Below are 24,087 nucleotides of genomic sequence, written 5' to 3' on the forward strand. Positions count from 1 at the left end.
AGTGAGGCTGACAGTTAGATTAAATATGATGCAGTATCCGATCAGGCTATACAAAAGCAAGATTTGAACTGTCATTGCCAGCCTCCTCAAACACCTTCTCTCTGTCCTCCACAGTCTGAGATCGGCTTTGGGAAACTTGAAACCTACATCAAACTGGACAAACTAGGAGAGGTGAGGTCAATAAAGTGCCACCAGCAGAAGCGACACAATGCAAACAAAGTGTTCATCCACTTTATTTTACTCATTCATTTACTGTTTTTTTACATCTTTGCAGGGGACCTATGCGACAGTATTTAAGGGGCGAAGTAAGTTAACAGATAACTTGGTCGCCCTGAAAGAGATCCGCCTAGAGCACGAGGAGGGCGCGCCCTGCACCGCTATCCGAGAAGGTACTGAACAATAGTTGTGATTTGGAAGCACACACCTCTAAAGTCAACACTGGTACATACAGACAAAAACTTGACAAAGTGCCTTGTAGCGCCGTGGGCTGTGACTGAAGTATGAGCCATGTTACGTCTCACAGCTTGTCTCTGTTTGACTGACAGTGTCTAATCTGTCTTCTTCTCCAGTGTCTCTACTGAAAGACTTGAAGCACGCCAATATTGTCACTCTCCATGACATTATCCACACTGACAAGTGCCTAACACTCGTGTTTGAGTATCTGGTGAGTGTCACTTTGTTTTTAATGTGCGAGTTACATTAAACCAGAAACTACAGATAAGCACTTTCTTTCTTTCTCATCAGGAAAAAGACCTGAAGCAATATATGGACGACTGTGGGAGCATCATGAGCGTTCACAATGTTAAGGTAAACTATTACAAGTATTTCAAGCGGTCAGTATTGAAAAATGGAAAATGTGTCTGGTGGCTGATTGTGTTGTTTACATCCTCTTCTCTCCACATCAGATCTTCTTATTTCAGCTTTTAAGAGGTCTGGCGTACTGCCACAGGAGGAAGGTCCTCCATAGAGACCTGAAACCCCAGAACCTGCTCATCAATGAAAAAGGAGAGCTCAAACTGGCAGACTTTGGTATGCCACCTTTGGCATTAACTTAAAGAGCAGAACATCAGTTTTGTATATTATGCTGAAAGTTCCTTTATTGCTTAGTTTTCTAAGGTTCTCACAAACTAATTACTTAAAATATTATTTTTTGTCTCATTTGAATTATTTCACTGTTCAAAGGTAGGATCAAAAAACATGTGGACAAGGATACTTAAACATGTGGACTGGAGGAGCCGGGGATGGATCAGTCCTCGGCTCCTCCAGTCCACATGTTTAAGAATCCTTGATCAAGATATTTACACAAGATGGATCCATCAGAGAGTGAGATAAATGTGTGTGTGTTTTTAGAACCCAGTAGCCTTGTATATATACCCTAACCCAAACAAGTAGGAGTCCCATTAGCAACTCCTAAAAGTCATGCTACTCAATACAACATAGTTTGGAGTAATCACCCAACACTCCCCTCCTTTGGTAAAAGTTGTAACATGACATTTCATTAATTCCATGTCACTTTATATGGAAGCTAGCTTTATGCATGATCTTTTTTCAGGTATTGTGTAACTTATTTGTGCCTGATACTATTCTGCCTTTCTGTATTTTGAGTTTCTGTTCTCCTTAATGTATGTATTCACTATATTTTATGCATTTTTATGCATTTTGGGGCGATCGTGGCTCAGGAGTTGGCAGTTCGTCTTGTAATCGGAAGGTTGCCGGTTCGAGCCCCGGCTCCGACAGTCTTGGTCGTTGTGTCCTTGGGCAAGACACTTCACCCGTTGCCTACTGGTGGTGGTCAGAGGGCCCGGTGGCGCCAGTGTCCGGCAGCCTCGCCTCTGTCAGTGCGCCCCAGGGCAGCTGTGGCTACAATGTAGCTTGCCATCACCAGTGTGTGAATGACTGAATGTAGTGTAAAGCGCTTTGGGGTCCGCTATACAAATACAGGCCATTTACCATTTTAAAGGCCCATCTTTGTGCATAGCAAGCTTTGTACTTTCTAAAAATAAACGGTAAATATGCAAGGTTAAAAAATGTAACAAGAATTGATCTATGTCATAGAACACAAAACTTTAAAATAATGGATTGGATTTCATATAGCGCTTTTCAAGGCACCCAAAGCGCTTTACAATGCCACTATTCATTCACTCTCACATTCACACACTGGTGGAGGCAAGCTACAGTTGTAGCCACAGCTGCCCTGGGGCAGACTGACAGAGGCGAGGCTGCCATATCGTGCCATCGGCCCCAGAGGGGCCATCGGCCAGAGTGTCGTAGTTCATCAACTACGACACTATGCAAAGGTGAAAAGCTATTACAGAGTTTGGATAAGACATCTTCTCACAGGTTCACAGGTGATGGCTCACATTACAAAACTGTATTTTTATGAAGTAGTCTCACTGTTTAAAATCAGGTTTGGCTCGAGCTAAGTCGGTACCTACGAAGACCTACTCAAATGAAGTTGTGACATTATGGTACCGACCACCAGATGTGCTGCTGGGCTCCACTGAGTACTCTACACCCATTGACATGTGGTGAGCGGACACATTTATCAATAATACTGCCCATTTTCATTGTTTGTGCAGCTGTCACTTCTGAAGTACCAGCATATTTCAGAGTAGAGTTGTTTCTATCTTTTTTCTTTCATCAGCATTTAAATACTCTGTAAGAATATTTTTCTTCTTCCTGCTCCTTTTCACACATGGTTGTAGTGTTTTATTGATAGAAAGTGTGGTTGGTTTGTTTGAACTATTGTACCAAGTGTGAAATAAATAAATAAAATGAAAATGAAATGAAAATGTTATGACTCAAAGATTGTAGAATTTGGCTAAAAAAGTTATTTTTTCATATTTATGTATGGAATTGAAGAAAGTTAAATCTTTTTAAATCTTTTGCTTTATGCATTAACTAAAAACGTCTTTGCAACTCATTTATAGTTTTACGTCCCCTGGCAGCCTGAATCTACATAATAGATGACTAAAAACTATAATTTTGTTTCTTGTGTTTTACACTAGTTTATTGTCTTTCTTCCAGGGGTGTGGGCTGCATCTTCTATGAAATGATCACAGGCAGACCTCTCTTCCCTGGATCGACTGTGGAGGATGAGCTTCATCTCATATTCCGCATCCTTGGTAAGACACCAATGGAATTTGGATGAGCATTTGCTTTTATGTGTGCGTGTACACTGTGTGCATGTGTATATTAAATTATGCTCTTTGTCTTCTCCAGGTACTCCCACAGAAGAGACTTGGCCTGGTATCACAACCAGTGAAGAGTTTAAGACATACAATTTCCCCCGCTACCACGCAGAACCCCTTGTGAACCACGCACCCAGGTATAAAGAACTAGTGGAGGCCTGCATGTGCAAATTAAGATTGATTTTCTGGAGAAAAACGTAATGACCATTTGGAGACAGTGGGAACACCAGATTCCTGCGCAGCTTTTGATTTCACTGGCACTCCTCTCGGTTCTTTCTCTCTTTCCATTCGCTCTTAATTTTTTTTCTCTGCTTTCTGTCACACAGGATAGACAGTGATGGTCATGACTTGCTCTCAAAGCTCTTACAGGTAAAGAACATAAATAATTACAATTATCTGCTGTTTACAGATCATGTACACCATAATGATTTTGTCTCTACGTGTCCCTAGTTTGAAGCAAAGAAGCGGATATTGGCTGAGGATGCTCTCAGACACGCTTATTTCAAATGTCTTGGAGAACAGGTTCAGACTCTGGCTGATAGTAAGTACATGCATTTGACTTGAATATCCACATTTATTGCACAGGCACTGTCCCACCTGACCTTTGTTGCTTGTTTTCCTTTTCTTTTTCTTTTTTTAGCTGCATCCATCTTCTCTGTAAAAGGCATTCAGCTCCAGAAAGATCCAGGAAAGAGATCCTCAGTCTACCCAGAGTCATGTAAGTGCTCAAGATAAAAAAAAATAGAAGGGAAGGGATGAAATGAGAGAAATCAGGAATCCTCGATAAAAGTATGACACAGGATAGGACTTGCTCCCTGTCTTCCTCCTCTTCTCGCTCTTTTTCCTCTCTAAGTGTTTGCTTTTTGTCGTTTCTCATGCCACTGTGTGGTCTATTACCAGGTTCAGCCTCCACCACACACAGACCCCCCAGTTCCAGTATTAACATTGCACAATGCCATTCACTCAGAAGCAATATTAAATTAGAAATAGTGGAAGCAAATAGCACAATCTTAGCTTGAAATGATAGTTTTATCTATGACTGACGTTAAAGACTTCACATCACTGTGATCTGGTTGCCATGCTCGCGTTACCATTTAAGTTAGCTTCAAGTACTGCAGTACAGAAACGCTAATGTGGCCTTAGATCCATTTTAGAGTATGTTTAGCTTTACTGAAGTCCCATCACATAAACAAACTAGTCCACCAAACCTCCTAAACATGGCTGCTGAAATGCAGCTGGGGAGAGTTGCCTTTGTCTGAGTCTCTACACATTTACTCTGCATACCTGAAGTGCCTTCGACATTTGCTTCGATTTATTTCACTGTTTCTGTCCTTATCACAGTCTCAGTCTGTGTGTGTGTGTATCTTTGTTTTCCTGCTTTTGTTGCCTCGCTGTCATGTTCTGATAAACTGTCCCTTCTCTTTGGTGCCCATGCTCTCTTCTTCTGCACTGCTCATCTTTTCCTTAATCCTTTCTCTAATCTCCCTTGTGTACCCTACTCCAACTCTTCCGTAACACCTCAATATTCCCAACCTCCCCCCCTTCTCCCTAACCCAAAAAAGCGATGGCCAATAAGCTAGGCTCCGCACCCTCGCAGTACTTCCAGAGAGAGGCAGCCAATCCCAGGGCTCAGAGTCACAATCTCTCCTCTACTTCCACTGGCTGAGTGGCCCCTACTGTTCTGGTAAATACAGTCTCTTTCATGTGTCTGCCTTCTTTTCAGTAATCTCGCTCTCTTTTTTTTTTGTTTGGCTGCCACTGGGCCTTTTCTTTTTCTTCTTCTCTGTCAGCACTGTTCCTTTGCTGCAAACACCACTTTATGTAACACAGTTCCTAAATTGCATTCAATTATATCGATCTTCCCTCCCTGCACCCTGTCAACTAAAACAACATATTATTTATTAGCTGTTTCTTCATGTCTATGTTTTGTTTGTTCCTCTTCACATTCAAGCCCTGTTCCCACAAGCATTCTTCAGATTTCACTTCACTAATCCTCTTTTTTTCTCAGAGCAAGCCACTCCTAATATTCATTTGAGGGAGTCAAAGGGGCAACAGTTTGTTCATAAGAGCACAGAATGTGATCTGAGAACAGGGAGTCATTTGATTCTTTTTTTTTGTCCAGTCCTGTTTAGATTTCTGCAGCGAGAGATGTAGCGTCTGTAAGTGAGGGCTTTGTGTTGTGGGTTTGTTTGACTTTTGTGTGCAAAAGTCTTTTTAAATTAGCATGGATTTGAGTGTTTTACTGTGCTGTGTTTTATACTTTTGGTAAGTATGATTTAGCTTAAGCAGCATTATGCAAACTGTTTCTTTTTTAATTTATTATATTTCTTCAAATTTCCAGTAGAGAAGTGTCATTAGCAGCAACTATGTCCCGTATATACACAAAGCAAGGTCAATAAAGCAAGGTTTGTCACGTTCACTGTGAGCCAGGCATTTCCAGCACACATACACCCTCACTGAACCTTTTCAGGCTGACAGGTTGCACATCAAGCCCCTAGAAAACGTGTCAGTCGAGCGGTCAACGCAGAGAAACTGACTGGATGATTTGTAGGTTTGCGATCTAGTAAAATATTTATGTTTATCAACTAGTGAGTGAAAGGTGTAACACAGATACTGTTCACTGTTTTGTGATGTTTTCCAGACTGATTGACTAGTTGGTTAAGTTTAAGTTGTGTGATTAATTATACTGAAACAAATCGCTGCAGCGTTTATGAGAGTGTATCCGGTGTTTCTGGACCCTATTGAATTTATTGTGTGTCGCTGGCATGGAGTGAAATTTACAGTGTTTGAGTGTCCAAATCAAATCCAAATGTTTGTTTGTTTATTTGTTTTTCACATCTTTCTCTCTCTCCCCTGTCTTCCTCTGTCTCTCTCCCTCTTTCTGTCTTGCTCTCAGCCCAGGGGAAGAGCAGGAGGCAGAGTGTGCTGTTTTAGTGCTGGCGGGGGCGATGAGATGAGGAGGACAGTGACACGTGGAGCTTGTCTGTCAGACATACATCCACTGACCCTGCCGCCTACACACTGAAGGAGTGACACACACGCACCCTGCCACATAAATACATACTGACTGAAAAAAAAAGACAGACACAGACACACACACACTGCAAAATGACAACAAACCCACACAAAACTAAGGCTGAAGATTTCATTCTTAAAAATAAAGACTCAGCTCAAACCCAAACATAAAAAAAGAGAAAAAAATGTGTGTGATGCTGGAAGAAAAGTCGGAGAGTATCTGATTCTCCTTGCTGCTGCTACTACTGCTGCCCAGTACGGGGCAGTATTCAGGATGTGAGCTGACTTGGTTTTAAAACAGACCTTGCTGTATGAGGACGAAGGAGTCTCGAACGGACTTGAATGAAAAGAAAAGAAAGAGAGAGGTGGAACCCCGACGTTCTCTTTCATGGTTTTTTCTTTCAGACTATTGCTGTATATAAAGAGACTGAGCTGTAGAACTAGAAGCTTTTTCATGCCACACCTCAGCCTGAATCCAAACTCTAAATATTGCACCTCAACTCTAAACCCTCGCCTGATCTCTCAGCCCTTTATTACATAACCCTTAAATGCAATCAGTCTCTGCTTTTCTGTCATTCTCCATCTTTCTCTTTCTCTCTTAAAAACACACTCACATGCTGACGGCTCACTTGAAAGTGTGTAGATCTTTGGAGTTTACAGAGGTAGATTTTTGCACCTTATTGTTCATTAGAGGTCCGGGTGGCTGTCATTATGTTACCTCATCAGTCACTGAAGCAGATAGGACGTAAAGTACACACCAGTGATATTGAAATGAAGAAGACCCAAACAGATAAACCAAAAAACAAAAAAAAGTTAAGCAATTCACCACCCATGGACAGATATATTGCACAAATCATTACTGCAGTTAAAAACACTCAGCAATCCACATACCAGTAGTAGACATAAATTATATTTGTCACGTTCTTATATGCTGTAAAGAACACTACGCTGCAACATGCTCCTCTTTCTGTACATGAGGAAGTTATCGTTGAAGGACAGAGAGGTAAAAGTGTACAAATCCTAACCTGCTTATTATTAGACACCTCCCTCCTCTTTTGCCTTGACTCAGAAGTTGTCTGGATTTGTTGTCTGATGTGCAGGTGTTGATGTTGAGCTCTTCTACAAGAGGTGATCAAAAAGTCCTGAGGACATGTCTATAAAAATCCAAAGCTGGCCAATGTTGCGTTGGAGTGCTTTCAGCGCAGTGCAGAGGTGCACAGGAAGCTGTCTCACTGGAAGTCCAGTTCTGTTAGCCCCATACCTGTGCCTCCATGATTAATGCCGGATCTCCTTAAAGCGACAACCCTTCATCCATGGCGATTGTGCTGGTTAGCCAAGACGTGATGGTACACTGGTATGCACTGCAGTTCAGATGGATTCCCCCTCAGGCTCCTCAGGACATTACAGTAGAACATTACAATAGGAAACTCCCAGTCTCACTCCTTATCTGACACGCTGCCTTCAGAACACTCCTTGGTAAAAGCTGAAGACCCGGGTCTCATCATCAGGGTTGATACTTCGCACAAAATCCGTGTCAGTTTGAAACAGAAGTTTATATTTTCTATTAGAAGTTTTTAGCCCATGGTGCAATCTCAGAGTGCACACTGTGTGGTCAGAACGAGACTTCAGTGGAGCGATCAAAAAATAAGAGCCGTGTTGGAAGCTGATTGCGCATACCATTGGTAAATTTTATTCTGGTGAGACATTTGATTTTTATGCACAGGTTCTCAGAACTTTTTGATCACACCTCATATTTGCACCCAATTTTATCTCTTTAGATCATGAGTGGATCATCCAACATCCCCACCTTTCCCATCCCAACTCTATGTATTATTTTTTTTAATCTGTATATATGATCATATGTTTTACTTGTCAGAAGCAAAGAAAATTCCAGGATGCTGTTCTCAGTCTTTACAGTAGGTGACTGGCTGGGGACGTGTTGCACATTCCTTGAGCTCAGGACTTATTCCTTGTGTTGTTTTGTGGATGCTGTGAGGTACAGATCGTCTTGTATGTTTCATCCCCGATAGAAGTGGCCTGAAACCCTTTGCAAAGCTGGCTTAAATTGTATGCAAGGTACAATTTATCAGCATCAACCTGTCAATTTCTGTCACCCGTTCTCTGTTTATTTGACTCAGATGTTGCTGTTAAGAGACTACCTTACCCATGTCTATTCTTGTCATCTCTCTAAGCATGTTTCTGTATTGAACACCAGTGGTTTTAATTGGTATATGAAATAGCTGCTGCTGGAGAAGGAATACCTCCTTTAAATTTTGCATGAGACATTATGACCTTGTCACGTGATCTCTACACCAAACACCACCTTACCATCTGGAGACCGTACCGTACACGAAGACAGAAGTGTGACGTGCAGGCAGCACTGGGACTAAATAGTTTGAATGAAAAATCTGAATTATCCAATACGTGTATAATACAGCAGAAACTGTCATGTAGCCCGTCTAACTGGGCTGAGTATTTAACAGGACTTGAAGCGCTCAGACACACTGTTGTTTCATGCTGTTATTATTACAGGCTGCCAAAAAACAACAACAAAAAAGAAAAATAGGACCAAAGTAAGTCCTCCAAGCACCAGGTGTTCAAGCACACAACTGTTTCACACACCAAAATCTGCTGACATGTTAACATGTACTGTATCTGTGAGATGGCCTGTGATTTTAGTTTGGATTTTCCTGTACCTCGGGCACTGACAGGGTCATTTCTGCATCTTTCTTAATTTTTTATAAAACTGATTCAGAAAATGATCACATGTCAGTAACTGTCAGAAGGACTACTTATTTTCCCAGAGTGTGACAGTATGTAGCATGTACATAGATGGTCCCCCACTCTGTATATACAAAAGTGTACAGGTTTGATACAGCTATTAACATTCTGGCTTTTTTTTTGGCTTTTCTTCAGTCGTAGCAATATTTCTGTAATCAATAAAAAGCCATGGTACTAGGATGGGTATGATTGCATTTGTGTTTATTTAGGAAGGCGTGAGAGACTGTGAATGATCAAACTGTGACATAACTTATCACAGGTTTAGTTGTTTTCTGTTTTACATGCTGGATCCAAAAGGCTGAAATGAAGTATCATGTTGCAAAATGAGTATAAGACACTGATTATTTTGATTGATTTTATTTTATGTTTTTCAATCAATGAAAGCCATAAAGGTTATATAGAAGGACAGACCTTAAGAAGCAAAGAGGATGTGTACACCTAATAAAAAATTAAAAATCATGTAATTACTTTTTTCTTGTGTTAAATCTTTTGAATATACGTTACTATCAAGTGTTCTTTACTATTACTATCACAGGGTTTTAGCAGTTTGCTGCAAAACATAAATTTCTAGTTTAGCTTCTGCCTACATTTCTTCATTGTGAAAATTAAGGTCCACTTTGTTAGGTACACCTATTTAACTGCTAGTTAGTGCAGCTATCTAATCAGCCAATCACATAGCGGCGTCTCAATGCAATTATTCACGTAGACATGATCAAGACGACCTGTTGATTGTAGCATGAAGCGCCAGATGGGCTAGTCTGAGTAATTCAGAAGCTGCTGATATTTTTGCACATAACCATCTCTAGGGTCGACAGAGAGTGGTCCAAATAAAGAGAGTGAGCAGCAGTTCTCTGGGAGAAAATACCTTGTTGATGCCAGATGTAGGAGGAGAATGGACAGGCCGCTTCAAACTGGCAACAGTAACTTAAATAACTGATTGTTCTGTCAGCTAAGAACAAGCAACAGTACCTCAGATACCAAGGCATGCTGAAGAGCGTCTCTGAATGCACAAACCACATTGAACGTTGAAGCAGATTGGCTACAGCAGCAGAAGACCACCAAAAGTGGACAAATAAAGACTGGAAAAACTTGGTCTGGTTTGATGAGTCTCGATTTCTGCTGCAGGATTCAGGTGTCAGGGTCAGAAACAACATGTAAACCTTGATTCATCCTGCCTTGTATCAACAGCTGATGTGTATAGTGGCAGTGTAACTGCGAGGGGGATATTTTCTTGGCACATTTGGGGCCTGAGTGTGTTCATCTTCTGATGACTGCTGACACCATGTCACAAAGCTCAGATCATATTAAACTGGTTTCTTGAACATGACAAGTTCACTGTACTCAGACGGTTTCAATCTAACAGAGAAACTGAGATGAGAGATAATGGGAGATTCACATTATGGATGTACAGCTGTCAAATCTGCAGTAACTGTGTGATATTGTCATTTCAATATGGACCAAAATCTCTGAGAAATGTTTCCTCTATGCTGAATCTATGCCACAAAAAAATCAAACCAGATCTGAAAGCAAAAGAGGCGTACCTAAAAAGTGTGCCAGTGTTTCAGCCAGGTGAGATAATTCAGCTCCTGACTGACAGACTGAAGTAAACAGAGGCTATTTTGCTCACATATGTGAGGTTTTATCTTTTAAATAATGTCTGCAAACAAACTGTGAGTTGTGCAGTCTCAATAGTTCTTGATTAATGTAACTGTATTTTTATTCTTTAAAAGAGATAAAAAGCAATGACACCATCTACAATATCAATGACAGAGGACAAGAAAGATGTTGTGTTGTTGTCTGAATACATAAAAGGAAAAGAAGCCTGCCTGAACAGGGAAATCTTTTTTTTTTTTATTACTGCTGCTTTTATTACTGTTATGTTTTATGCCTTAATACATAGATTTGTGCAACCTTCTTCCTCATTGCATCATTTTTACTCTCTGATATTTTGTTTACGTTTGTGAAAACCATCTTGCAGTACATTGCAGAAGTTGTCTTGACTTTGTTCTGATAATCAGGATGCGCCTCTGGAGTGATAATAATAATAATTTCTACACATTTCTATTCCAAAGATTTTTTAGGCACAATTTTCTTGGGGGTCTTGATTACAGACGCAACAGTGGTCTCGTTCTCAGATGTTTGCGGCTCGGAGGACCAGGGGTTCCATCCACACAGAACCGCAGCAACAGTGTAGCCTCGAAACTGGAAACACACACACAAACACAGGATCATGGTTGGTCATGAACATACAGCATGAGCCTGAATCCCTCTTTGTGTTTGTTTGTATGTGTGAATTTCAGTGTACTTTAAACCAGCTTACCTGTCTGTTCATGAAAATGTATATGATGGGGTTGTAGACAGTGCTGCTTTTTGCAAAGTACACAGGAATGGTAGCGATGACAGGGTCGACATATAGACTGGAGTCTATCATGACAGCAAGTGCAAGTGCGGCATATGGCAGCCAGGTGACTAGGAAGGCCAGCACCATCACCACTACCATGCGCGCCACCTGCACCTCTACACGACTTGTGCTTCCTGTTTCAGATACCTGCAGCTTGGTCACCTAGGAAAAACATTCAAGGGCAAAGGACTCCATTATGTTTTCAATACAATCAACAAAAATATAAGGTGTGCGCAGCCTCTTTGTTGCTCACCTGGCGGAGAGTCCATAAAAGCCGCGAGTAAGAAACCATGACGACAGAAAAGGGCAAGGCAAAGCAAAGGAAGAAGAATATTATCATGTAGGACATGTCCCCAACATCACGGCTATGCCATTTAGGAGCACAGGAGGTTTTGACCCCCTCCAACTCAAAAGTTCCCCACCCAAACAGAGGTGGAGTGCTCCACACAAATGACCACACCCAGGACAGTACCACTCCAGCAACTGCATGCCTGAGGACAACAGAGATGGTGTCTGACATGCTTGGTACAACAAGGAACATTCCCAAGTGAGACCTTGATGGTCACTACTGTACCTGGTCTGGAAGAGGACCGCACCCATGGGATAACACACCACTACGTAACGTTCAACAGAAATGACTGCAACTGTGCACAGACTCGCTATACCTGCAATAAAGAGAAAGTAATTCATGACTTTTGCGTTCTAAGTGTTGCATTTGTGCACACTGTTGAGTGCTACATTTCAAGGAAGAAATGCTAATCTTATTTTAATGACATTAACTATAAATATATGGACTATAGTACATAATGTAACTTCAAACAAAAACAGTTCCTTCAAAATATCTTAAATAATTCACTTTAAGTAACTTTTTTAAGCTCAAAAAGTTCAAAAGCGGTCATTAGAAAATGAAAGTTTCCACAGGACTGCGTGCATTTGAAATACTAAGCAAGGTCTGGACTTTGACCAGGTCACAACAGCACCTTGACTCTTTTCTTTTTTCAGCCATTCTGTTGTAGATTTGCTGCTGTGCTTGGGATCATTTATCTGTGGCATGACCACATTGTGGCCAAGCTTTAACTGTCAGACTGACATTTGTCTCAACAATACTTTGGTATACAGCTGCAAAACAAACACAAATCATCACCTCTGAACCACCGTGCTTAACAGCTGGTATGAGGTGTTTGTGCCGATGTGCTGTATTTGGTTTTCACCTCTCTGCAATAGATCCAGACATCTCAAATATAGTCTTATCTGTCCAAAGGACACTGTTCCAGATCTTGTGTTTTTTTGATTGTTTATTCAGATACAGCTTTGCAAATCTGACATAATATAATTAAATTCTCTTCAGATGCTTTTACTTGAGGTACTTTTACTTGTACTAGAATACCTTATTGTATTTCTTCTTTTATTTATGTGAGGAAAAAGAAAATGTAGACTCACCGAAAAAGGAAACAGCAAAGGCTTCTAACACACAGCCCACACGTCCCAGGTTGAAGTATCCCATGGCGCTGGTCACTGTGGTGGGCAGGCCTCCAAACACAGCACAGCCCAGGTCACAAACAGCTAGGTTAACCAGGGCATAGCTGAGTGGCTGCCTTAGCTGTCTGTGCTTCACCGTCACCACAATCACCACGACATTGAGGATGATCCCTGCCACAGAGAACACACCCATGATAACGGCCAGAATTGTGTAACCAGTCCGGGACAAGAGCTCCGTGTTGGCTGAGCTGTTAGATGATGAAGAGTTTCTGTGGAAGGCAGCACTCTCCATTTTGCTCTGTGAAGATCAGGAGAAGAATCTGGTGACAGTATGAAAAACCTCAGTGATGCCTGGTAAAAAACAACAAACAAAAAAGTGTCAGATCCCACACATCTAACTCTAAAATGGCCACATTGTCAGCAAGGCAAATAAAATAGCAAGTTCAGGTATGTGTTTAGCATTTTTTTTAATCATTTGATAAATAATGTAGCAATAAGAACAACTACAAAACTGTTCAACAGATACTGCGTGCTTGATATTCTGAGAGCGAAGCGAGGCCCTCTAAATAAGCCCAGTAAGAGGAGAGGAGGCCGTAGATGACTTGCAATTCTCAGAAAACAAAATCCGTCGAGCCGGATTGTGGAGAGAATAATTCTGTCTGATAGCCTCTAAGACTGCACTTTCCATGATTGCTCAATTTACAGCTGCTCGTGAGTAATGATGCAAAACGTTCATACAGGATCGACCGATATGTCTACAGAATTCCTGCTGGTTTGTCACACATTTTGTAGCCAATAATGGAATAAACTGGTAATTTATGGATACCTGTCCTTGCCTTTTTATGTACTCTCATTAAAAACTAATGAGACGTTAGCCTGATTGAGTCACTTAATGACACAAACTGGTTAACTCGTGGCTTATTTGAGAATGAGCTCAGTGTCAGTGTCTCTGTTTATAATCATCCTTAATACCTACACAACTCCTAATGAATGAATGAATGAATCCATAAAGCTAAAAAAGAAAAGGTGCAATAACAGAAAAAAATGACATTGTGATTTGTTGAATTAAATTCACCTTGAAGATCTCATTTACATTTTCTGCCCAACAGATCTATGGATCCATCCATAAGCACTTTACTAATCACTAATATATTGCTCCCCAAAACTATATGTGATTACATTTGCAATTTCTTGGCATGCTGAAAAAACTCAATGAATAATTCCTCTTTTTTAAGAGTTAAGACACTAACTAACATTGGCTGTAACTAATAACCTCATCAAAAGACAGTTTCCTGCACTGAGCTGTTAAAGGCCATCAATAAGAACTTTTGGGTTATTGACTTATTGCCATAAATAAATACTCCTGTACTGTTAATGCAAAGAAATCTCAACATGTAATTCTCCAACCAGTGGCAATCCATTATTTCCATTGTCTGAGACCGAACTCTATCCTCCAAGAAGATAATGCTCAAACTCACAGAATGAGGTTTATCAGAAACTATCTTCAGAATTGAAGAGTGAGGATGATAGAATGGCCTGCCTGCAGTCCTGACATCAACCCCATCGAACACTTGTGGTGTCAGCTTGGGTGTGCTGTTTGTGCCAGAGTCACCAACACTGACACATTGGCTGACTTGCAACAAATGCTGCTTAAAGAATGGGATACCATCCCACAGCAGTGCGTGACCAAGCTGGTGACCAGCATGAGGAGGAGGTACCAGATGGTTCTTCCACATGCTACCAAATGAATAAACCATTAAATTGCTAATATGCATCTTCAAACTTCAAAAATACAGTCCCATAAACTGCACCAAACAAGATTCAATAGCAGAATACTTTGTTTGGCATTGGGAGAGAAGATTTTGCAAGTTTTTCATGGACACAGCCCACATAATCAACTCTGCTGCTCAGCCCACAAATGCATTTTCCTTAAAAATTTAGCACCACTTAGGGGGAAATAAACAGGGTTTCCAACCATATAAGATTTATTGCCAAAAAGTGTGTAATCGACCAATCACACCCAGATGATTGCGCAGAGAAATTAATTCCCCTCCGCATCGCTAGAGGGCGCTAAAGCGCAGCTGTGTCTCTGCTTTTTAACCGGGTCACCGGCAGTAAACAGTACAGCAAACATGGCTACCTCCGTCAGGAAAGCAGCTCACGATATCGAAGCGCGAAAGCGGACCGAAGACGTGATTCTGTCGGAGGGGATCGACTTCGGTTCCTTGCTGCTGTCTCAGCCCGTGTTGGACGGACTGTCCGCCGCGGGATTTCAGAAGCCGTCTCCGATCCAGCTCAAGGCGATCCCGCTCGGCCGCTGCGGACTCGGTGGGTGCAAAACAAAACTGCGGGAGGGTTCACATGTGTGTGTGTTGGGGGTAGGAAAAATAAAGTTTTCAGTGTATAAAACTTATAATTGATTTTATAAAAAGAGCAACAAAATACCTTATGTATGCACGTGAAATCAAATCACTAACTTACATTAGTGCATTACATACATCAGGGATCAGAATCTGTTATCTATCCATCATATATAATTTTGCATGTCTGCTCAGATACATGACTGGCACTATAGTTAAAAATGATTATTGTTATTATTATTATCATCATCATCATCATTATTTTATGTTATTTTTTTTTTACAACTTTTTAAAGTATTTTAATTTAAATTTTTTGTTGCAAAGCATATTGGTCATACATATTTAGACGCAAATGATTAATGTGATGTGATATATTATGCCTCAAATCTATCTATCCATTCATTATCGTCCGCTTATGCATCTCCTCATAAATATGAAATGAAAAACTATTGTTATAATTATTATTACTGCAATCAAAAAACACACTTATGGGCAAATTTATGGACCTAAAACTTGGGTGGCTGTGGTTAATCAGGTAGAGCATCTACTAACTGGGAGGTTGGCGGTTCGATTCCCAGCTCCTCTAGGCTACATGTGAAGTGTCTTTGGGTGAAACGCTGAACCCAGACTTGCTTCACGCTTGACTGGTAAATCCAAATCTTTGCTTCCCGGTTCAGCTAACTCTTCATCTCACTGGTCCAGTAAAGTCGGCACATTACTTCGATACAGCACCAATCTGCCTGCCTATTTCCGTTTTATCCAGACACATGAACACCTTTGTCGGGAGGTAATATTATCTGGAAATAGAAACACATGAGAGCTAAAAGATAAAAGGTAGTTTATCTAATTTGACTTCCTCCCATGAGCTACCAGCAGCATCTCCTTACAACGTGCTCCTCAGAAAGACTTTAGCTTTCCTTCATGTAGGACAACTCATAACTGTCCCTGAGGTAAATTAATAAAAATACTTCCCTGTCCTTTTGGCCACTAGTGCAAAACTGACATTTGGACTTATTAAAAGAACATAATGTAAAAAGGTTATTACATGTGATATCATGGCAGTAGAGACAAAGCATCGTGTATCTGATCTAAAAATCTGTTGGTACAATAGCTGGGTGTGTTAGAGTTAGGTCTGTTAGTAAGTGGACACTGATGCTTTTTTGTGAATTTTAAATCAAGTTGTCAAAATGTATTTGAAGGGAAAACTTTCAGCTTTAATTCAGAGGTTTGACAAAAGTATGAACAGTAAGACCCCAGACCCTAAAGAGTTGCATCAACTGTTCAGGAAGAATTTCCACTTTCTTTGCCCTCTGAAACTCTCGGGTTGCTTCTGCAGGATGCTCTGAGTCATTTTCCATTTGCATAGTTTTGCAGCACTTGGATGAATCTGAATTCCCCTTTACACTTCAAGGTACATCCTGCTACCAGCAATCACATCATCAATAAACACTCAAGGCCCAGATTCACAGGCAGCCATGCATCCCTGTGATTTCACAGTCATAGTTCGTAACATTAACTCCACTCTCTTTGATAGATGGTGCCTCTGATTCCCGAACACTTAATGCAATACTTTTGTTGAACCCCTTGAATTAAGCTGAAAGTCACATCTTCATCAAATCCACTGTGATGTGTACACAGGGAAAAAGAATATAAACTTTATGGACCTAACTGCAGAGATCTTCTATATTATTAGTTTAGAAAAGAGCTTAATATGGCCCCGAGACTTCAGCTGTAATCCAAATATTTTTTTACTCTGAATAATTCAATCATGTATTACATTTTAATGTAGTTTCTTAAAACATTTCTTTATACAATATCAAATTACATGTTTTCAGCTTCTATGTCAATAATATATATTTCATCTGTGCAATATTCTGGATATTTATAATTGAGCTATATATTAGAGTTTCTTCTATTTTGTGAACTTTGTTATATTATCGTATAATTTCATTTAGTTAAGTCTGTTACTGTTGTTATTGTCTATCTACTGTAACTGTACTACACTCAGACTGTACACTGACTTTTGTTGTAAACTTTCCTCAAAGCCATGGTCAAATGAGAACAAATCTTTTTGTTTTAAAGGATATTAAAAAGTATTTTATTTTGAAAAGCTCGAAACAACTACATTAGTACTACTAAAGTACTTCTTTAGTCCTTCTTTTGACTATCATAGATATCACAACTGTTCATCGTGATTCTGAATCACTCTTTGGGATCAAATGTGTTTATTGCCTTTAAACATTTTACTGCCTTTACGAGGTACAAATTCAGAATAGTTGCTTTCCACCTGGAGGTTGCCTGTGTGTTGGAAAAGCTCTCGGCTGCAGCGGTGATGCAGAATGTGCTTAATTTCATTGTACTTGAGGTAAACACTTGTTAATTTAAACCATGGTAGGAGACAATTGATTTGATGCTGAGGATTAGGCAGCAATACTTCACCCAGTCATGGTAATTAACTGCTGATGCCAAAACTGTCATTTGCCAGCCCTGTTGTGCATCGCTCACTGAGTCTCTCCTTTTAGATTTGATTGTACAGGCCAAGTCTGGGACAGGAAAGACATGCGTGTTCTGCACCATCGCCCTGGACTCTCTGGTCCTGGAGAATCCTTCAACCCAGGTCAGTATAATATTTGATTATGAGGATATGACCTACGTTTGCACTCGGACGGTTAAAGTAAAACATCATCAGAAGAGGGAAAGGGGAAGTTTTATTATTTAATCATTTCATGACCAGCAGATGGCCTTCTGCTGAGTTTAAGCTGCTTAGTGTCAAACGCATGAATGAAAGGGAAGAATGATTGATAAAGATGAGCTACACCTGGTCTTGTAGAACAAATGTAATCTTATTAGCTCTGGGGTCTTACTGTTCATCCTTAATCTTCTCCCAATCGAGTATAAGCGTTTTTGTTTTTTTCATTTTTGACACTTTTCCCTCCTGCAGGTTCTTGTGCTGGCTCCAACACGTGAGATAGCGGTGCAGATCCACTCGGTGGTCATGGCCATAGGCTGTGCCATGGAGGGCCTGGAGTGCCATGTTTTCATTGGCGGCAGGCCTGTGAGTCAGGACAAAACCCACCTGAAGAAGTGTCATGTAGCCGTGGGCTCACCTGGTAGGAAGCCGGGATAGTAGTCGGCGGTGCCACGTCACGTAATCGCCACGCCGCTGTTGTTTTTGTTCGGTAACAGTGTTCCGGTTGTGTGCTCAGGTCGCATCAAGCAGCTTATCGAGTTGGGCATGTTGTCAACGGCCAGCATCAGACTGTTTGTTCTGGATGAGGCAGACAAGCTGCTGGAGGAGGGCAGCTTCCAGGAACAGATAAAGTATGAGGATACAATTTCTGTGATTACACTCCTATTAAATGAGCAGCAGGCCGCTGTAGCGAGCAGAGTGTTTTTCAAGCACTACATTTAGACTGAAGCCGTTTATATATCGTAACCACATTTACAAACCAACCTAACCTAAAGTTCACCCATCATCCTGGTCCTCTTTAGCTGGATCTTCTCCTCGCTGCCCGTGAACAAACAGATGCTCGCACTCTCCGCCACCTACCCAGAATCCCTTGCTCAGCACCTCACCCGCTACATGAGAGAGCCCACCTTTGTACGGCTAAATCCAAGTGACATGGGCCTGAAAGGTAAGACTCACTTTAATAGGTGGAAAAAAGAAAAGAGAAAGATTCCTGAGTTTTGGCCTCTCGACATTTTTTTAATGTATTTAAATTGCTGTCATAGCAACAGAGACTCTGCATAATAAGACTACATGGATGAGATAACCAAGTCTGAAAACTGACATGTTTGATGGGATTATTTCCTGACAGAAAATTCTTGGGGGGAGTAATATGATTGACAGTAACAAGGCTAAGTTAAGGCACTCTTAAAAACACTCTTCTCTTCCACAGGATCCTATTTTTAGCTCTGTGCTTATTTTGAGTGAATGTCAGAACACGAGAATTTTAATTCGCACACATCACTGGCAGAGCACGTCCCGCTCGAAGGACCAAAGTTGTTAGGTCAGGTTGAATTAATGACAGCATGTATGTTGTCCTTGTGTCGCCCCCTGTCAGGTCTGAAGCAGTATTACAAGCTGGTTCAGTCCCATCCGTTACCTCACAAGGTTTTTGAGGAGAAGGTGCAGTACTTGCTAGAGCTGTTCAGTAAAATCCCCTTCAATCAAGCACTGGTGTTTTCCAACCTACACACACGGTATGTGATGCTGATTGTATTTATTACCAAGAAAAAGTAATTTTTTTACACTTGTTTTATATAGAATGCATAAAAGCTTTCTGAAATTCTAATGCGATGAATTGCTACCACAGGGCTCAGCACCTGGCAGACATCCTGTCCTCCAAAGGTCTGCCTGCTGTTTGCATCTCTGGTAAGACTGCTTTATGTGATGTATAGTAATGTTAGGATGGGTCAATAAAAATGGTAAAACTGAAAACTCTGGTAATTGATTTCTATTTGAATTGTTGATTTGTTAATGTTCTTTCATTTTAAATTTGAGGCATTTCTATACTGGTACACCAGCTGCTTTTGAATTTTAGAGATTGAAATTCATTCATTTGTTTCTTGAATATCTTGTACGTGTGACTATTTCTTTGGCCAGGTGGTTTATGATTTGCAGTGTTGCCTGGCAACATTTTGCATTTCAATAGTGCACATATTTAAAATGACCTTCATACAGTGTTGTGAATGTGTGTATTTTTAATGCTTCCATGCCAGCGACTTTCAGTTGACGTTATCAGATTTAATGAGGTGTCGTGTCTGGCCTCTGCAGGTGGTCTGAGTCAGGACCAGAGGCTGGAGGCAATGTCAAAACTGAAGCATTACCAGTGCAGGGTGCTCATCTCCACTGATCTGGTGAGATGCCAAAACCTTCCATCTTTGCACACGTCTACGTGAATTTTTCAAAATCATTTTTCTGTTAGCCTTATAACGTTATGAGTAATCTTTGTGTTTCACCACTTCAGACTTCAAGAGGTATAGATGCAGAGAAGGTGAACTTGGTGATAAACCTGGATGTGCCGCAGGATTGGGAAACTTACATGCACAGAATTGGACGAGCTGGACGTTTTGGTTAGTCTGCAGCGCCGCTTCAGAGGCAGCGAGAGCAAGCATTGTTTGACATTCAGCATTTTCACCTTGTCACATCACCAAGTCAGGCAGCGCAGGTGGCTAATGGCACCGCAGCAGGAGAATATGTTTGAAGAGAAATTGCATCATTTTTTATTTTATGTATTTATTTATTTTTTGTAGAATTGGTTCTCCCTCCAGCTCACATTTTGGAAGAAACAATATTCTTTAGATGTGCAATTAGCTTGATGCGAAACCCAGACTAGAATAGCTCTGGGAAAAATATTACTTAGAATTTACAAATTGATGAAACAGCTCGTTATGCTGCTTTCAATTTTAGTGGCCATTCACCAGCACATTGTCAACATTGTCTTAAAATGATAAAAACATTGCAATAGCTTTTTCTTCTGGTGGCATACGTCTTTGACCTGGACTGATGTTTTTGTTTTTTTAAACTCCATTATACATAATTTAGTAAATTCTTTACTCTCTGAATAATAACATTTTTGACCGAACCACCAAGGGCAGAACGTTCCCAGTCATCTGCATTTAATTGGATTTAACTTTTCTTCAGAATTGAGGTTATTCAATCTTAGCTTCCATACGCTCTCTCTAAGTGCACATGTGTTCGTGTGCAGCTGCCATCCCATTATACGCGACTCTTGCATTCATCTTTATCCCTTCCTGTTATTTAAGTGGCTCCTCATCCAGATTACATTTTGCTTGTAGGCACTCAGGGACTGGCTGTGACCTACTGTTGCCATGGCGAGGAGGAGAACAAGATGATGGCCATCGCTCAGAAGTGTGGCCTCAGTTTGTCTGCGCTGCCATGTGAGTCCCTGTTCATGTCTCTGTGGGGTTTTTACTTGCAGCATGCACAACTTTTCTCTTCATGTCTACTTTTGATTTAATATTAATCGGTAAAAGTCATTCCAGTCTCATCTGTCTGCTGTCATTTTAGCCACAATAGAGCCCGGGTTGATGGATGAGCTGTGCGACTGGGATGTCTGCACCGAAGCGTCCACTCCAGACCCGGTATCCCGGCTGTTTCCCAGAGCAGAGAAGAAAAGACGTACAAAGCCTGACGTCTCTGTGTCTGACTGCATTGAGGATCGAGCTGTGGAGCCCGGCAGTCAAAGAAAGCCAGAGAAGAAGCATCCACCGCCCAGGCGAGAGGCGGTCTGTGAAGAGGATGCTAGAAAGATATCTTCTACAGAGGACACTCTGCCTGCTCAGGTGACACAGACTCGAAAAGAGCTCCAAGACAGTCTGCCTAAGATCCCTCCTCTCAGCTCGTTTAAGAACTGCAGGTCAAAGTTTGTGACCTTTGAGGAGGCTGAGCGGGACTTCGAGGACTTCATCACTAAAGGTCCTGGGAGATCGGTGGAGGTCATCAGAGAGTTCAGAGGCAGAGAGGATGGTGAACCCAGCGATCAGAATGGGCATAAGGAGTATCTTACACTTGACGATGATGATGGAGCGCAAATATTTACACGAAATGTCGAACAGCTTAAATCACCTCCAAGTTCCATCTCTGGTTCTTCCAGCTCTGAATCTGACATGGAAGATGATGTGACACTGGAAAGTTTAAATGAGACCACAGGAGCTGAGAACAGAGCTGTCACTAAGCCTCAGATTGCAATGACACATCCACCTACTCCACCCACACAACAAGAAAGCCCCTCCAAACCCAAAGCTTATATTCCTCCTCCACTCAGAAACTCTGACCAGACACTGTGTGCAACACGTGGGAGAACTGTGCCTCCTCCCGATAGCCGGGAACCTGCATTGAGCATTAAATCAAGCAGGCAAACCAATCAGACAGCTCCGGCCCCAGCTCGCCGAGAAGAATCAAAAAAGATGAAAAAAGAGACTGAAAAACAGAAAGAAAAGCTCTCAGAAAAGATGAAAAGGGACCGAAAGAGGGAAAAGAAAGAAGAAGAAGAAGACTGCACTGACAAAGAGGACGAGTGGTGTGCTGAATCTTACTGGAGAGCCTGCTACAGAGCCTGGAATGATTACTACGCCTCCATGTCCCCTTTTCAAGAGCAAGGCTACCAAAGCTACTATAATGTAACCTACAACTGGATGGCAGCTTATCGTATGAATGCCGTCTACATGGAAGAACTAATGAAAAAATGAGTTGTGGATACTGTGAATTTTTTTTTTTTTTTTTTTTTTTTATTTAATCATCCTATTTTCCAAAAATAAAGTGTCTCTACTACGCCACTTGATTCATATTTGCACTTTGGCTAGTATACGTTGCACTATTTTTTTCTCCCCCCCATAACATGTTGGTATCATAAATACTTTTCTAATAAAATACCAGGACATGTATTTTGTTTTTTTCCAGTCAAGTTGTGATGTAAAAAATAAATCTTCAAGTGCAGTACTGTGTTGGCCCTGCTTTCTCTCCTGACGGTATGCCCTCTTAGACTCACTGCAGTATTCTGCTCTAAAATGGATTTGAAGAGGATTACCTGGTAGTTCTTGACTACATTAAAAACCATTTCAAAGATTATCTTTTGTCTCTGGAGTAAAAGCATGTTAGACCCACCCAGTTCCCAGTCATCTGCATTTAACTGGAATCATCTTAATCTAGCATGTGTGTTCTTCGTATTGGAAGGTTATTTAATCTTCCAAACGCTGTCGGAGTGAGTAAGTGTGCATGTGCAGCTGCTTTATTCTGTTTATTTAAACGGGTCCTCATGAAGATTACATTTTGTTTGTAGGCACCAGTGCTGGCCGTAATTACTGTTGCCATGGTGCCTGGTTTGTATGACTTGTAGAGAGTCTTGAGCCATCCCTCATTTCTTTACATCTTGCTAGAAAAACTGGAAATATGTGCAGTGGTGGATTGAAATATACATGGAAATGCAGTATGTAAGGCATAAAACATTTTGTACTCGAAAGTTAATATTTGGTGTGACCACCTTTATTTTTCAACACAGGCTGAACTCTCTTAAGCAAGCTTTCTTGTTATTTCTTTGAGTAGTCTTCAGGAATAGTTCTCCAGGCTTCTTGAAGGACATTCAAAACTCTTCTTTGGTTGCTGGCTGCCCTTCGCTTTGTTCTGTGTTAAGATGATCCTGCACCAAGTCAGTAATGTTGAGGTCCGGGCTGTGGGGAGGCCAGTCCATGACTGATGGTGTTCCACTGTGTGTGTGGTTCCCCCCCAAAAGATGTTCAGTGTGGTTCTTGTGTAATTTGGCATATCTTTGCCTTCTCATTTCCCTTCTTGGCTTCTTGATGAGAAATGGTAGCTTGAAAATATAATTTTTTTATGGGCATTTAATTATTAAACTCTGGCATAGTGAGTCTTTTGTCCAGTCACCCTCTGCTCTTGGCTATGACCACACTAGCCGGATAGATTTGAAAACGTCCACACTATCGTTTTCAGTTGTTTTCACGGAGTTGAGCGTCCACATTGAAATGGCCGAAAAGGCTTATGTTCCAGTACTGCGCATGTGTGAAATGCAAGACGATTTGACCTGCCTCATTTCCGTTATCTTAGTTTAATTGGTCACTTGACTGCATCACATGACTAAAATGTGTCATCGTTTTGAAAAAGTCTCCGTTTTCGCTGTCCACACTGCGACGCGAAAACACAGTTTTCAAATGTATGCGTTTTCGAGAGCGTTTTCAAAACACTGCGTTTTCCTTGAGCGAAAACGCCGTCTCAGTGTGGACGGGAGGCCAAAACGGGGAGAAAACGATGCCTTTTCAAACGAAAACGCATTAGTGTGGACGTAGCCCTTGTCTCTTTCCACTCACCCACAACCGGTTG

General features: G+C 41.1%; 3 protein-coding genes across 11 annotated transcripts in view; 2 read left to right on the top strand and 1 right to left on the bottom strand.

Moving 5' to 3' along the window:
* Positions 1-9,446, top strand: part of LOC100697880 (cyclin-dependent kinase 17) — a 39,032-nt gene extending 29,586 nt beyond the window's left edge. For 7 of the 9 annotated variants that reach the window (XM_005477963.2, XM_019349742.2, XM_025901373.1 and 4 more), the window contains 13 exons: positions 115-171; positions 275-389; positions 570-664; positions 745-807; positions 906-1,029; positions 2,408-2,528; positions 3,028-3,125; positions 3,223-3,328; positions 3,518-3,560; positions 3,642-3,732; positions 3,832-3,909; positions 4,754-4,875; positions 6,088-9,446. In XM_005477963.2, the coding sequence (XP_005478020.1) occupies positions 115-171; positions 275-389; positions 570-664; positions 745-807; positions 906-1,029; positions 2,408-2,528; positions 3,028-3,125; positions 3,223-3,328; positions 3,518-3,560; positions 3,642-3,732; positions 3,832-3,909; positions 4,754-4,857 (1,095 nt within the window). In that variant the 3' untranslated portion in view covers positions 4,858-4,875; positions 6,088-9,446. The remainder of the gene's footprint in view (positions 1-114; positions 172-274; positions 390-569; positions 665-744; positions 808-905; positions 1,030-2,407; positions 2,529-3,027; positions 3,126-3,222; positions 3,329-3,517; positions 3,561-3,641; positions 3,733-3,831; positions 3,910-4,753; positions 4,876-6,087) is intronic. The other 2 variants (XM_025901374.1, XM_025901375.1) reach the window with 1 other exon arrangement.
* Positions 9,447-10,705: 1,259 nt separating this feature from the next.
* Positions 10,706-13,212, bottom strand: parapinopsina (parapinopsin a). The gene is made up of 5 exons (XM_003448294.5): positions 12,829-13,212; positions 11,963-12,053; positions 11,642-11,879; positions 11,308-11,550; positions 10,706-11,189 (listed from the first exon to the last, which is right to left on the bottom strand). The coding sequence occupies exons 1-5, from the start codon at positions 13,157-13,159 to the stop codon at positions 11,049-11,051; spliced, it is 1,044 nt and encodes a 347-aa protein (XP_003448342.1). The 5' UTR covers positions 13,160-13,212; the 3' UTR covers positions 10,706-11,048.
* A 1,767-nt stretch (positions 13,213-14,979) lies between these two features.
* ddx20 (DEAD (Asp-Glu-Ala-Asp) box polypeptide 20) lies at positions 14,980-22,692 on the top strand. The gene is made up of 11 exons (XM_005477975.3): positions 14,980-15,195; positions 17,750-17,844; positions 18,169-18,337; positions 18,434-18,548; positions 18,720-18,862; positions 19,292-19,430; positions 19,544-19,602; positions 20,005-20,087; positions 20,198-20,303; positions 21,030-21,131; positions 21,262-22,692. The coding sequence occupies exons 1-11, from the start codon at positions 15,000-15,002 to the stop codon at positions 22,440-22,442; spliced, it is 2,388 nt and encodes a 795-aa protein (XP_005478032.1). The 5' UTR covers positions 14,980-14,999; the 3' UTR covers positions 22,443-22,692.
* The last annotated feature ends 1,395 nt before the right edge of the window (positions 22,693-24,087 follow it).

Source organism: Oreochromis niloticus, linkage group LG20, assembly GCF_001858045.2.
Source record: "Oreochromis niloticus isolate F11D_XX linkage group LG20, O_niloticus_UMD_NMBU, whole genome shotgun sequence".
Taxonomy (NCBI): Eukaryota; Metazoa; Chordata; class Actinopteri; order Cichliformes; family Cichlidae; genus Oreochromis; species Oreochromis niloticus.